Source organism: Plodia interpunctella, chromosome 10 (genome assembly GCF_027563975.2).
Source record: "Plodia interpunctella isolate USDA-ARS_2022_Savannah chromosome 10, ilPloInte3.2, whole genome shotgun sequence".
NCBI classification, from domain to species: domain Eukaryota; kingdom Metazoa; phylum Arthropoda; class Insecta; order Lepidoptera; family Pyralidae; genus Plodia; species Plodia interpunctella.
Window position 1 is genome coordinate 9306254 of NC_071303.1, and position 13478 is coordinate 9319731.

Genomic DNA, 13478 nt, shown 5'->3' on the forward strand with positions numbered 1-13478 from the left:
ACTTGGGCAACTGTTAGTGCAGTGACTTTATAAATAAATAACAAGCTTGTGTTGGGGGTCATAGGTGAGAAACGTAGAGAAACTCGTGTGTCTCACAGACAAGGATACTGGACCTTTGGACCATTGAGCGAGACACCATCTTATTAGCTTCATAGCCTACTCACTGATCCTAGGTATATATAATAGCAAGTTTGTGTTGGTGAGAAACGTAGCGAAACCCGCGTGTCTCAGATACTGAATCTGCATTAATAGAGACTGTAATGCAATGTCAAATAAAGTGATACATTCACACGCGATATTTTTTGACACGCATACTTTTGACACCGGGATAACAGACACAAGGTGGTTACTGGACCTTCATTGACCTCGATGGCGCAGTGGTAAAGTGCTTGTCTCTGAATCGACAGGTCCCGGATTCGATCCCCGGTCGGGTCATGACATAAAATGATCTTTTTCTGATTGGCCCGGGTCTTGGATGTTTATCTCTATATATATATATATATATATATATATATATATATATATATATATATATATATATATATATATATATATATATATATATATATATATATATATATATATATATATATATATATATATATATATATATATATATATATATATATATATTGTTATAAAATATCGTTGAGTTAGTATCCCATAACACAAGTCTCGAACTTACTTTGGGGCTAGCTCAATCTGTGTGATTTGTCCTAATATATTGAGCGCTAGTCATAGGCTAGCAGCAACTACATTTCCGCTGGCGTAGGTCTTATTTTTTCTCCAATTACATGGGTACCTCATCTGGTAGCTTTCTCACCATAGCGATAATGGTACAAGCAAAACCATTCCGGATGCCTACGATTTCCAGTTCCTATTTCTCGACCTGGACGATAGGAATCGCCTAACTCCACGTGAAGCCATGTATATGTCTATAAAGGGAGATCGTGGCAAAGCATATTTTAGTATGCTTTAACTTTTTTATGAATGTGGTATCTGTAATGATAACTATAAATAAAATATTTTAAATCGCAGACTACATCCGAACGTTCACATGGGACAAGAAGCTGGAGCACCTGGTGAAGAAGAACCTGGGTTCAGGTTCCCCGACCGTGGTGTCGCCGGCGGACTACAAGCGGCGCTTCAGCATCGCCTGCCGCAAGTACTTCCTGCAGTGTCCCGACCACTGGGACCACCTCACAAACACCATATACGCTTAACCATACATATACTCCTTTTCACGCACTATAATGTATTTATGAATTTATTTACACATAGATGTTGCCCGGGGCTTCGATCCCGTGGGAATTTAGAGATAAATATAGCCTATAGGAATTTCGGATAATGTACCTTGGTGAAATATTTTTTGAAATCGGTAAATTTGGTAGTTTCGGAGATTACCCGCCTCACACATACAAACTCACAAAGTCACACTTCTTTATAATAATAGTATAGATTAAACTTGATGATATAAATGAGTACAAGGGTGCTACTTTGAAATGAAATCTCTTTTACTAGATCATGCATGAGTCATCGAGTTCATTATAGAATACCGATATGTAGAAGATGAACTAAATATTAATTACAATCAAGTTTCTTAGTTTATTATTATTCTATAGTAATATTTTACTCTGCCTTTAATAAAAAGGGGTATACCTAGAAACACGAGGTATTTAGAGGCAGAATGGCGCGTGTATAAAATAAAATAAAAATTGGCTATTGTCCAACCAGTCAAATAACTAATGTCCAACAAAATATTTTAAATGGGGGCTTGACATCACGGATTTTGGAGTCAAAAAGCATTTCTAAGATACTTTAACGAGACGGAAAAAATAATTAATCTCGTAATTAATAAAACTGATCAATTGAAGAGTGACATTTAATTATCGTGTTTGATTATTGAAATACCTTCATACATTTTTATTTTTCACCCGGCCGAATTGTCACTTGTTAATGTAGGTAGTAGTTAGCCATAAAAGTTCACGTAAAAGTTGATAATAGTGAGTGCAGGTTTCCTCACGATGTTTTTTCACTGGAAGCGAATGGTGGTAGATGAAAACTAGACCATTTTCTGGACCATAGGTGAGAAACATAGAGAAACTCGCGTGTCTCACAGACAAGGATACTGGACCTTTGGACCATTGAGCGAGACACCATCTTCTTCGCTTCATAGCCTACTCTCTGATCCTAGGCATAGATAATAGCTATGAATTAATAGTGGCGAATGGTGGTAGATGAAACTTCTATAAAAGCTATTTTATTGTATTATAAAAAATAAACAAACATTTCTAATGGATTTTTATTACGTAGCATTTTCTCGAATAAATTAGTGAGACGTTAAAATATAATTAAGCTGATTTAGTATAATATATTATGTACTATACATTCCTTTAAACCATTATATATAACATCCAATATATAAGTTAAACTTAGTTAAAATGTTAAGTTATAAAATAAAACACATGTGTATATTCAATGTATTTTATTACATCATACGATCATAAGTTACATATTCCTTCATATTATACAAAATGGTACATGAACAAAACTTTAACGTCAAACACAAGTGTTGTCCCTTTTCTTACACGATGTACATTATTCAGAGGATTTAAAACCCTCAATACATTAACGTCCAAATATACCTCACGCTATCTCTGTCTTACTGTACATGAGACAAAGATATAGAGAATATTTAGACGTTAAAAGTTTTAGTTAAATAAAACTAGAGATTCGTAATTCATGTTTAGTTTTCACAAACCTAAAAGGCGTCCCCGCTGCGTTGTGCTCGTATCAGTGACAAATCCTACGTGCGAAAGAGATAGAACGAACGCGCGGATCGAATAAACTATAGATATCGTCATATGTTCCGTTTCGCAAATATAAGAAAAATGCTAATTTGATATACACGAGAAACGGGACGAAGAGCTAATATCTTTTGTCCCTTACCGTGTGCCTGGTTTTACAATCTGCCGCTTTGTGTGAGATGGGCCGGGAAGTTATAAACAACTTCTATCTCATTTAGATACGCCCGTATTTTTCAGTTTCCTTTGTCTAAGGCGGGTCACCTATACACAAGATGAGGCGGGTTAAACTGCCGCGTGCACGAGTCGTCGCAGCGATAGCCCGTATAAATCGGTTTATCAACTATTTGACGCACAAATTATAGCTTTTTCTCGCTCAGATGCATGGTACAATTTAGATAGATAATTATTTGTTCTGCTGTAACACACAATTTACATAATAATGATAATAATAAAAAACTAACTACACTAAACATATAATAAAATTGACATGCATTCGTATGTCACAGTGTACAAATAGGCTACAGCTCAGCTAAACGCTACCCACCGGGAGTAGCAGCCGATTTTCAGCTGGCGCCCTGAGTGTGCTCGGACAATGGAAATGAGTGAGATACCACAAAATGTGACGAGTCGATGCTACTAAGTGTAAATATTGATTGATAAGAAGATATTCGCTCTTTTCGCTAAAGCAAAATTAACAAAAAATATATTGTCATTTATTGAAAACTTTGTTTTCTTTAACTCAGATTCTATTACTTGTATTACTTTATCGGTTATAATTCCGGATTTACGAGACAGATCTTGTTTAAATTGAGATGCACAATTTTAAACCTTAATTGTTTATAAACATGCTGTATTTTTGAAAGATAATAATTTTGTTTTATTAAATTGGCATCTACATATTTTCCGGTTCAGAACCATTAAAAATATCGATCATTTTTAGTTCGTTGGAATCGAAAATTATTTTTTTAGATATAGGTCTTACTCCGTTCTGTCCTCATTTCGCATAACCTTCAAGTCCTTCAAGTTGTCAATAATGAACATCAAGTGTGTGCGTCATATTCTCAAATATAGTAGCTAAGCTACACTCATTGAAAATTTTACAATGTATCATTACGACAATCAAAAATTTTAAACGCACACAATTTAATATGCTAATTAAGTATTTCAACTTGACAATTATTAGACATAGTATAAAGTATAAGACCAATTCCAATAAAATAAAACACGTCTTATAAATAAATACACTCTTCTCGATTGAAATACTTCTAACCTCTAACCCTATTCCATATTTATTTGATCCCTTCCCTCCAAAATAAACAATATTTTTCGCACAACATCGCTTTTTAAGCTTGTTAATCGTGACTTCAATTTAAGCGCTATTTACACACGCGTAAAGTTTATCATTTTAACCAAAACATGGATCGAACAGATTGGGAAACGAAAGTCAAATTGACGTTTCTCGTCTCAACCAATTACAGCAAAAGATCTCTTCGGTTGATTGGTTGATGAGCTGTCAAAATTTAAATGTTAAATTATAATTCTATTATGAATCTGACACAAACTGTTTCGTTTCAATATATGACGTTCTAAAGCAGTCGCATATATTCGTTTTTCTAATCAGATTATTTTACATTCGTGTACTAATTAAAGTGTGTTTATTTATTCCTTTGATTAAAAAAAACGACTGTCAGTGACTGCTTGTTTAATATGTAATTACAATTCTGCAAAATGTTAAACATTGGTGCAATAAATCAATCCATCGAGAATGACAAAAAGACAACCGGCTAGATTCGGCTTCGTAAACCAAAAAAATAAGAGATAAATCATTCGAATCTAAAGCCAAAACTATCAATTGTCTTTTTGCCAATAAATTAAAAACGTTGTTTCATTGATTATTCCTCATATGGAAAAATAATTGGTTAAAATATGTTTTGCCTATATTAAATTGTACCAATGAAGCAACAAAACAGAACTCATGAAGTAGATTTAAATGTTTTTTATTAGAGGGTTTGCTAAGATATTTACACTAAGACTTAAGTTTATTTATACTTGATTCGTTTATATTCACGTCCTAACCGGCAATAATGTCGGCCGTCAACCAATAATTGCATGATATGTACACAAGCACACATTATAAGTAGACACAAAAATGTCAATTCGTCAAATTAACTGCTACCTATTTATTTGTGATACATATCCTGACGTACATTGATGAATGTCGCTTATAAATATTTTTTTCTCTGATCGCGCTTCCAGTGATTTGGCTCTGCAATGTATTTTTATTTTTCTTAATCCAATATAGTTGCAATTTTTTTCATGTTACGTAGGAAGGAGATAGCGATAGTATTGAACAAAGTGGGAGAACTATATGAATGAGAAACTGAAGCAGAGATTTTTGTGGACAGTGGAAACGCGATCTTACATTTTAACGTCAAAAACGTATCAATACAAAGCGACTACATTCTGAGAATAATTGGGGCATTACATACGTAACGTTTACCATTTAATATATTCGTAATTAAATGTAAATATTTATAATACAATTTATTATCGTCAGTTTCTCATATTCGCTTTATATATAGCCTTAATAAGCGCGCCATTGAAGTACAAAAAGAAAATTCAGATGTAGAAGAATATATTCTGATATTATGGTAAACATTATCTGGTCAAAATAAAAACGCAAAAAGTAATCTTCGCTTCCGATACTATAAAAATTTGGTCACTTTTATAAATTAATTATAGCCAGTTTTATATTACTGCATGCATATGCTTTTTATGAATACACTAATACATAGGGACAATTTTCGCAATGCCTTATTTCTACAATACATATTTTTTTATTTCATGATACGAAATAGTATAATATTTGTGATATTTTAGACATGACAATTTCATGAAAAATTAAACAAACATTTTCATGAAACAATAAATGTAACCGCGTAAATTATAAAAACAGTGTTCAAAATGTGAAACAAAATGGCTACTTCTGTTATTCGTAGTTCGCGATTTTAAACTATAAATTAAGGGATTAAGTTTGAAAATTGATTATACAGCAGGCGCGACATTTATTTCTATATATATACAGTTACTTCTATATATACAGAGTGTAAGTCCAGCACTGGATTTAGCAGCTGAAATTATGATGATGACGGGACGATGATGTTACATAACAAGCAATGACAAAATTGAGGAAGTTTTTTTTTTCGGATTTTGGAAGTTATGGTCTTGAAAAACAAAATTTTAAAGCCATTTTCTTTTTTTTTTTTGTTTGCATCCTGCTTATTTTATTCTGATAAATTATATCTAGATTAAAAATAAAAATTACGTTATTTACAAAAAAAATAAAACAATCATATTTAAGGATAAAAAAATGAAACAATAGGAAAGATGTCATTATTTGGTCTGTTATTCATTTTATACAAAATAAAATATCTTGTTACGATTGAAAAATAGATGAACTTTAATAGATTTCCATTTAGATGATGGATTTTAACTTTACGCACGGAAAGGCTTAAGAAAATCTTCGCTTCTTATTTTTAAAATATTTATTGTTAAGAAAAAAATATTAAAAAATATTTTTTAAATCTTTTCATTTTGTTTAAATTTACACCGTAAGTTATTTCATCATCTAAAAGCTTATAAAGTTACTGGATCACTCAAATAAAATTTTTCAACAAAAAAAAAATGACAATTCTGAGAGAAACATATCGATAAAAGTATAAACTTTCATAACTCTGTTTTAAATAGTAGCAACACTGAATTTGTGTTTTTGCTGCTGCGAATAAACACGCATTTAAAATTATTACTTAATTTAAAATTGATTCATGGACATTATAGGTACATAGATCGTGTAAATCCAGCTCGTCGTCGACCGAAAAATAAATAAGTGATCCAGCAAGTCATGATATCAAGGACACGCATACACTAACAGGTTATTGTATATTGTTTCGCAGTCATGTTTGGTCGAGGCTATTGCTTAGAGTACGTAGTTGCTCCAGGCCGGATATTAAGTCTCTGGAGATGATAATTTTAATTTTATAATAAGAATAAGACTGATTTTTTAAATAATTAGTATTATATTTTGATGTATGTTTATTGTAGAAATATGTTCAAAATTAAACTGTCTTTTAAATCGGTCTAATCTACATTTCGGACTCCGTTTTCGTCGGAGAGTTATTTTTAAAGTAACATAAAGGTAACATAGGTAGTTTTTGATGAAATTAATTAAAAATACATTTAACATTATTTTTCATAAAAAAAAATGTTGTTGTACTGAAATTAATCATTCAATATCAATAATCTTTGTTAATACACCTGTCTCGTAAGATTTGATTATGATTTTACAATTGGCTTGACGTCAACCCTCATCGAGAATGCTATTGTGTCCCTTAGTTGCCTCGGACGTCATCTATTGGAGGACATGGAGTGGTATTCTAGGGCGACACCACATGCGCTACGGAGTTCGGAACGTCAACTGCAATGGCGACCTCAGTGGCGCAGTGGTAAAGTGCTTGCCACTGAACCGAGAGGTCCCGGGTTCGATCCCCGGTCGGGTCATGATGGAAAATGATCTTTTTCTGATTGGCCCGGGTCTTGGATGTTTATTTATATATCGTTGAGTTAGTATCCCATAACACAAGTCTAGAACTTACTTTGGAGCTAGCTCAATCTGTGTGATTTGCCCTAATATATTGATTGATTGATTGATTGATATAGTGGGCACAGTAGGTTACCTGAGCGAACACTCGGCGCGCGCGGCGGCGCGACGCAGGCCGAGCGCGGCGCCGCGCGCGCGCGCGCGCAGCTCGCGGCCGTCGCGCTGCGCGCCCGACAGCTCCTCCTACACGTTCCATTTCTTACTAGCTTTTGCCTGCGACTTCGCTCACGTAGTTTCCCACGGGGAAATTTCAAGATTCTCGTTGAGTAGATAGAGCGTGAGGAGGACAACAAACTTACTTTCGCGTTTATGTTAGGATAGTCCCTTATGAATCGTATCAAATACACAAATCCATTTAGCTTCACTTTCTCGACCACCTCTCTTCTTCATAGTCGTATTCCTCATGGCTGAGGTCCTCGTGGTCATTATGTGGAATGAAACTTTTCCAGATTGCCATTACCTTCTCCATTTCACACATAAGTTAATAATCAACCAGTGTGTCCTCACGATGTTTTCCTTCACCGACGGCCTAATGGCATAATTACCATTAGACCATCATTAGAAGCATAGACCCATAGCAGTCAAATATGACTGCTATGGGTAGAAAAAGACTCAGGATAATAATAAAATTAAATAAAATAAGCTTTTTAGAATAGGTGTTTATAAAGAAGCTAATTTCCAGCAGTGAGATAAAAACTTTCGCGTTGCATAATTATATACTAAACAACAGATGTGAAACGCTGAAACGCGTTTAGGAAATAAAACAGGTATGTGCGCGTTTAATACCTGTTCTTTAGTATATAGTGGGATAAATAGCTATCAATTATGATGAAATAAAAAAATAATTTTATCAAGCGTGTTTTATCCAAGTCTTCAAACCCCTTAGGTAGTAACAATATGTGTTCTTACCTTTAATTTTTTTATTTGATTCTTCAGTTTTGCTACCGTAGCCTCAGCGTCCGTGGCTCTCGTCTATGAAAAGAAATATAATTTAAGATTTTTTTTTAAGGAATGGAATAAAATAACAAATATTTTTGTCTCATGTAACAATTAGTTCAAAGAATCTAAATTGAAACACCAATCTAATTTCACCATTCTGCTACCCTAGAAACAAAGTTAACAGTTAAACAAACGTCGTGTCGTATCAAGAAGTGAAACAAATAACTATTGAGATAGAACAATGCAACGAACTCCACCGACAAGAGCCTCGATCTGAAATTAGATGATGATGAGAAACTCTTTAAGTAATAATGACCAATTTGTGAATGATTGTAAAACTAATGTGTGAATCTTTTTGTGTCAATTTTCAGTAAAATTTTGACGTCAATAAGTGATGTTATACCACCATCTAAGTTGAAAAATGAAATTTGAATTAAAAAATGTTTTAAAGTCAATCATTTGTGTAAATAATCAATTTAATAGACAACAGAATTTTAACTTGTTATTATGTTGACTGATACGAGGGCTGCTATTTATGTATCCGGAACTGGCCAATAATTCTAGAATATTTAAAAAGTAATTACAACATTTGAAAATAGAACTCTTCGGCTAGAGAATAAATATTTTTCATGTCCCTGTCATTTGTTTTTTTCAATTGGCGCCAATTTTGAAAATAGCTTGTCTTCATTGCCATGGATTTAACTCGTGAACATTTTCGCGCGATGATTTATTATGATTTTCGGCGTGGATTAACTCAAAAACAGTGCATCGAACAACTGATTTTAACTTTTGGAGATGAAGCACCATCGAAAACCACTGTGTATTATTGGTTTAAGGAATTTCAACGTGGACGGTCTATGCTCACGGATGAAATTAAGGAGGGTCGTCCTAAATCGGTAGTGGTACAACAAAATATTGATGCTGTGCGACAATTAGTAATGCAAGATCGTCATGTTACATACCGCGAGATAGAGGCGTCTCTGGGCATTAGTATGACGAGTATACACGCGATATTACACGAACATTTAATTGTTAAAAAAATTTGTTCGCGTTGGATTCCGCACAACTTGAGCGTAGATCAAAAATAGGCTCGTGTCGACTGGTGTAAGAAAATGATAAAAAAATACAACCGTGGCACGTCAAAAGCTGTTTATAATATCTACACAGGTGACGAAACCTGGATCTATGCTTATGACCCTGAAACTAAACAGCAGTCAACGGTGTGGGTCTTTCAAGATGAACCGAATCCAACAAAAGTTGTTCGTGCGAGAAGCACTTTAAAGCAAATGGTCGCTTGTTTTTTTGGTATCAACGGACATGTAGCTACAGTGCCACTAGAGAATAGTAGGACGGTTAATTCTGAATGGTACACCACCATTTGTTTGCCAGAAGTCTTTGAAAAAATACGAAAGAACAACCCACAACGTAGAATCATACTTCATCACGACAATGCTAGCTGCCACAAGTCGGCTGAAACAAATATTTTTTGGAGGGTCAAAAGATTGAATTGACGGGTCATCCGCCGTACAGCCCCGACCTGGCACCCAATGATTTTTATTTATTTCCAAACATTAAAAATAAATTACGTGGTCAACGTTTTTCGAGCCGCGAAGAGGCCGTTGATGCGTTCAAAACACACGTTTTGGACATACCTCAATCAGAATGGAAAAAGTGCTTTGAAAATTGGTTTCATCGTATGCAGAAGTGCATAGATCATCGCGGAGAATACTTCGAGAAACAATAAAACCATATGTAATAATATATGTTTGTTTAATTTTGTTATTCCGGATACATAAATAGCAGCCTATGTATCAATTAACTTTGACATTTAATACGCGTAAACGAGTCATTTTCACTCACCGCAGTGTCACTGAGATTGCTCTCGAGCCTGGAGGCCGCAGCATCCAATTGTTGGGTGAACATCTGCTCTCTCGCTCGCGCATCGCTCCGTCTCGCTTCCGCCGCTTGCTGCGCGGCGACGCGTCCAGCGTTTTCAGCCTGAAATCGCACGGGCATAAGAGCAGGCGCCGCCGCAAGCGAATTAAAAATAAATATTTGTAAATAGAGAAAGTGGAGACTCGCGATACCTGCGCGCGCGCCGCCGCCAGCTCGCGCTCGAGCCGCGAGCGCCGGCTGCGCTCCGAGAACAGCTCCGATCTGCGCAGAGACACACAATTTTCGGTCTTTCTTTTCGAACGTGTTAACACTGGTGTCAGATTTTATTCAAGTCATCTAATGGCAAGTCGTAATAACTTTATTGCTAAAAAGTACATAAATTAAAATTAAAACAAGAAAGGGATCACTTCAACTAGCGCTTAGTTGATACTTCATCAGGAACCTTAAAGTGATGAATTAATAAAATTACCTGGTCCTCTCCAGTTCCTCACAAATTTGCCTCATTTGTTCATCTTGGTGTTCCGGTTCAGGGGATGTCCTGCCAGGGTGCACAGGTAGGAAGTCCGGCAGCCGCATCGACTCAGCTCCTGAAATTAATCATAATCCTTTCATATTATAAAACAAAGTTCTCTGCTGCGTCTGTCCATCTGTCTGTTCGCAATAAACTCAAAAACGACTACACGGATATTCATGTTGTTTTCACCAATATATAGTGCAATTTCTGAGAAAGGTTTGGGTGTATAATTTATTATGATTATACCCGAGCGAAGCCGGGACAGGCCGCTAGTTAATAACAAACATTTTCTATTTTCCCTCCAGAACGAACAGTCATCTAATTAAAGTATTACAGTAAAAAAGATTTATAAATATGTATATGCTATTTCCTAATTAAATCCATATGTTCATTTCAATGGGTAAATAATAAAACTTTCCCATCAAATCTTTTATGAAAATTATTTTTAAATGGAATAATAAAATATAGATACTATTTAGTCACATCTGAAAACTTGGAAATACTTGCTATTTTAATCATCATAAACCAAAGTCCATTTTACAGGGATAAGAAAGTAATTGACGGCCAATGAACCTAAACTTTCTAGATCAATGCAGCAAAGATCATTGCCCTTATTATCCATCGACTAGTTTCTCCAATCAAAGGGTAGATCGCGTCATTCTGACCTATAGGTTGCACAAGTCTCTATTCTAATTAAATCTCATTATGTGTTAATTAATTGTCTTTGTAATACCATACACTGTTTGTCTAGGTACTTAGAAAGCGAATAACAATGTTGATGTATTTTTTTTAAAATACAGTTTAAGTCATAATATTTGCAGATAATATTATTCACAAGCAAAGGTAAAGTATACTCTAAAGCTAAAGCATGTTCTGTCACTATCATGTTTTACAATATTTGGCATAGACAGAACAAGAAAAAATCCTAAAGTATGCTTTATGTTCATTTGTGATTAATTTAAAATTTTGACAATAAACCTGTGCAAAGATTTTCATTTTAAAAATGAGTTTAATAGGTCGATTTTGTTAACATTTTAATTTTTTTTTAGTTTAGTCGTGAAAGTGTGACAGCCAAAAAGACAGACTTTCACATTTACAATATTAGTTTTGATATGATGCACAGTTTACAATCTTTTTCTTTTTAATTTCTAAGTTAAGTTTTTAAGCATCTGGTAACATAAAGAATAGTAAAGATTGTCAATTAGGTTACCTTCTTTTTCACAGAAGCACAGCCCTGGGTATTATAAATAAATATATAGAAGCTACTATATAAAATACTATACTATAAAATATGCTTAACTTGAACATTGTACACAATCATCATCTTGTAGGAAAAATTAACTATTTTATTAGTTAAGTCAAAAAGGGAACTGGGTGAAACCAAGAAATGAATAGTGTCATTGTGGCTGGCAGGAATCTAGGACACTCTAGTTTTTAAATCTAAAATATATAGTCATTTAAAATGGCATATACATATAATAAAATTAAAAAAAAATGGTAACTCACCAGTATTATGTGGTAGGTCAAGTGGAAAAGTATTTCTTGGTGAATTGTTCCTCCTGTCTGCCGGGTTCACAGACTCTGTGAGGTCCAGGTTGAGGTGTGGAGGCAGGTCCAGAGGAATGGGACCAGCAGCCTCCGCCCCTGCTGGCAAGTCCAGCGGCACCACTCGGGACGGACCAGACTCATTGGACGTAGACGCAGCTCCCATATACGACTCATAATCATAACCCCTATTACTATTATTCCTCCTTCCTAAAGATGAAGACGACCCCGCATTGAAATTGGTATTAAATGTAAAGTCTGGTAAATTGTCCAAGTCAACAGATATTGGTCCATTCGAGTTCAAGTATGCTTGTTCCACCAAAATATGATCCTGAACAAAATCAGGTAAAGACGGCATGCCTAAAGGCTCTGAGGCCAAATTTGGCCGATGATAGAACGGAACGTCGGTGCTGTCCGCGTAAAAATTATGCTTAGACTCCGAATTGTCCACTACACTAAAAGGTATTTCTACTGAACTACTTGAAGACGCGTTATCACTAATACGATGGATTACATCGTTCTTTTCTTTGGCTTGAGTGTCTGTACGACTCTTCTCGCGACGCGACTCGGCGTGAACGTCCACTTTCGTTGGAGAATGCTGCACGGTATTCGCATAAACCTTCGGTCGGGCACCAGTGTTTTCATATGTCGAGTTGCCCGGTAACGAGAGATCCCGTTTCAGGAAATGCCGAAATGAGAACGGGTTCTCTTCCTTACGCATTGCTCCAGTGGACTCTGAAAGAAAAACGAACGCATATATAAGGAATGTCTTTATATTTAGAGTACCTACAAAAAACAACTTCGCAAAACACTCACTGCTTGAACTTTGTGGCTCTGTAGGCGAGGTATCGCCATTTTCGTTGCTATTATATTTGGCTTCTTCAATTCCTAGGTCTGGCTTCGTCGTATTTTGTTCATTGTTTTGAGAGGGCCCAGTATTATTTGAATTTTGAGGTGATTTTCTATTCGAAACACCATCCTCGTCCTCCGCCATGATAATGAACAATGACAGAAAAGTTTGCGTTCAGAAATTGTCATTTTTTGTTTTTTTTCTTTCTTCTTGGCATGGCATCCTAGTGATTATACTAATTTTAAATCAAGCATTGCCAACTTTATTCGA

At 35.0% G+C, this 13478-nt stretch overlaps 2 protein-coding genes across 3 annotated transcripts in view; one reads left to right on the top strand and one right to left on the bottom strand.

The window, feature by feature from the left end:
- Positions 1-2474, top strand: part of fab1 (fab1 kinase) — a 26788-nt gene extending 24314 nt beyond the window's left edge. For both annotated transcript variants that reach the window (XM_053750856.2, XM_053750857.2), the window contains exon 33: positions 1039-2474. In XM_053750856.2, coding sequence (XP_053606831.1) covers positions 1039-1223 — 185 coding nt within the window. In that variant the 3' untranslated portion in view covers positions 1224-2474. The remainder of the gene's footprint in view (positions 1-1038) is intronic.
- Positions 2471-13364, bottom strand: LOC128673187 (uncharacterized). Its single transcript, XM_053750861.1, has 8 exons — positions 13175-13364; positions 12320-13093; positions 10769-10886; positions 10491-10560; positions 10264-10401; positions 8374-8436; positions 7541-7647; positions 2471-6821 (listed from the first exon to the last, which is right to left on the bottom strand). The coding sequence occupies exons 1-8, from the start codon at positions 13350-13352 to the stop codon at positions 6761-6763; spliced, it is 1509 nt and encodes a 502-aa protein (XP_053606836.1). The 5' UTR covers positions 13353-13364; the 3' UTR covers positions 2471-6760.
- Positions 13365-13478: the final 114 nt, after the last annotated feature.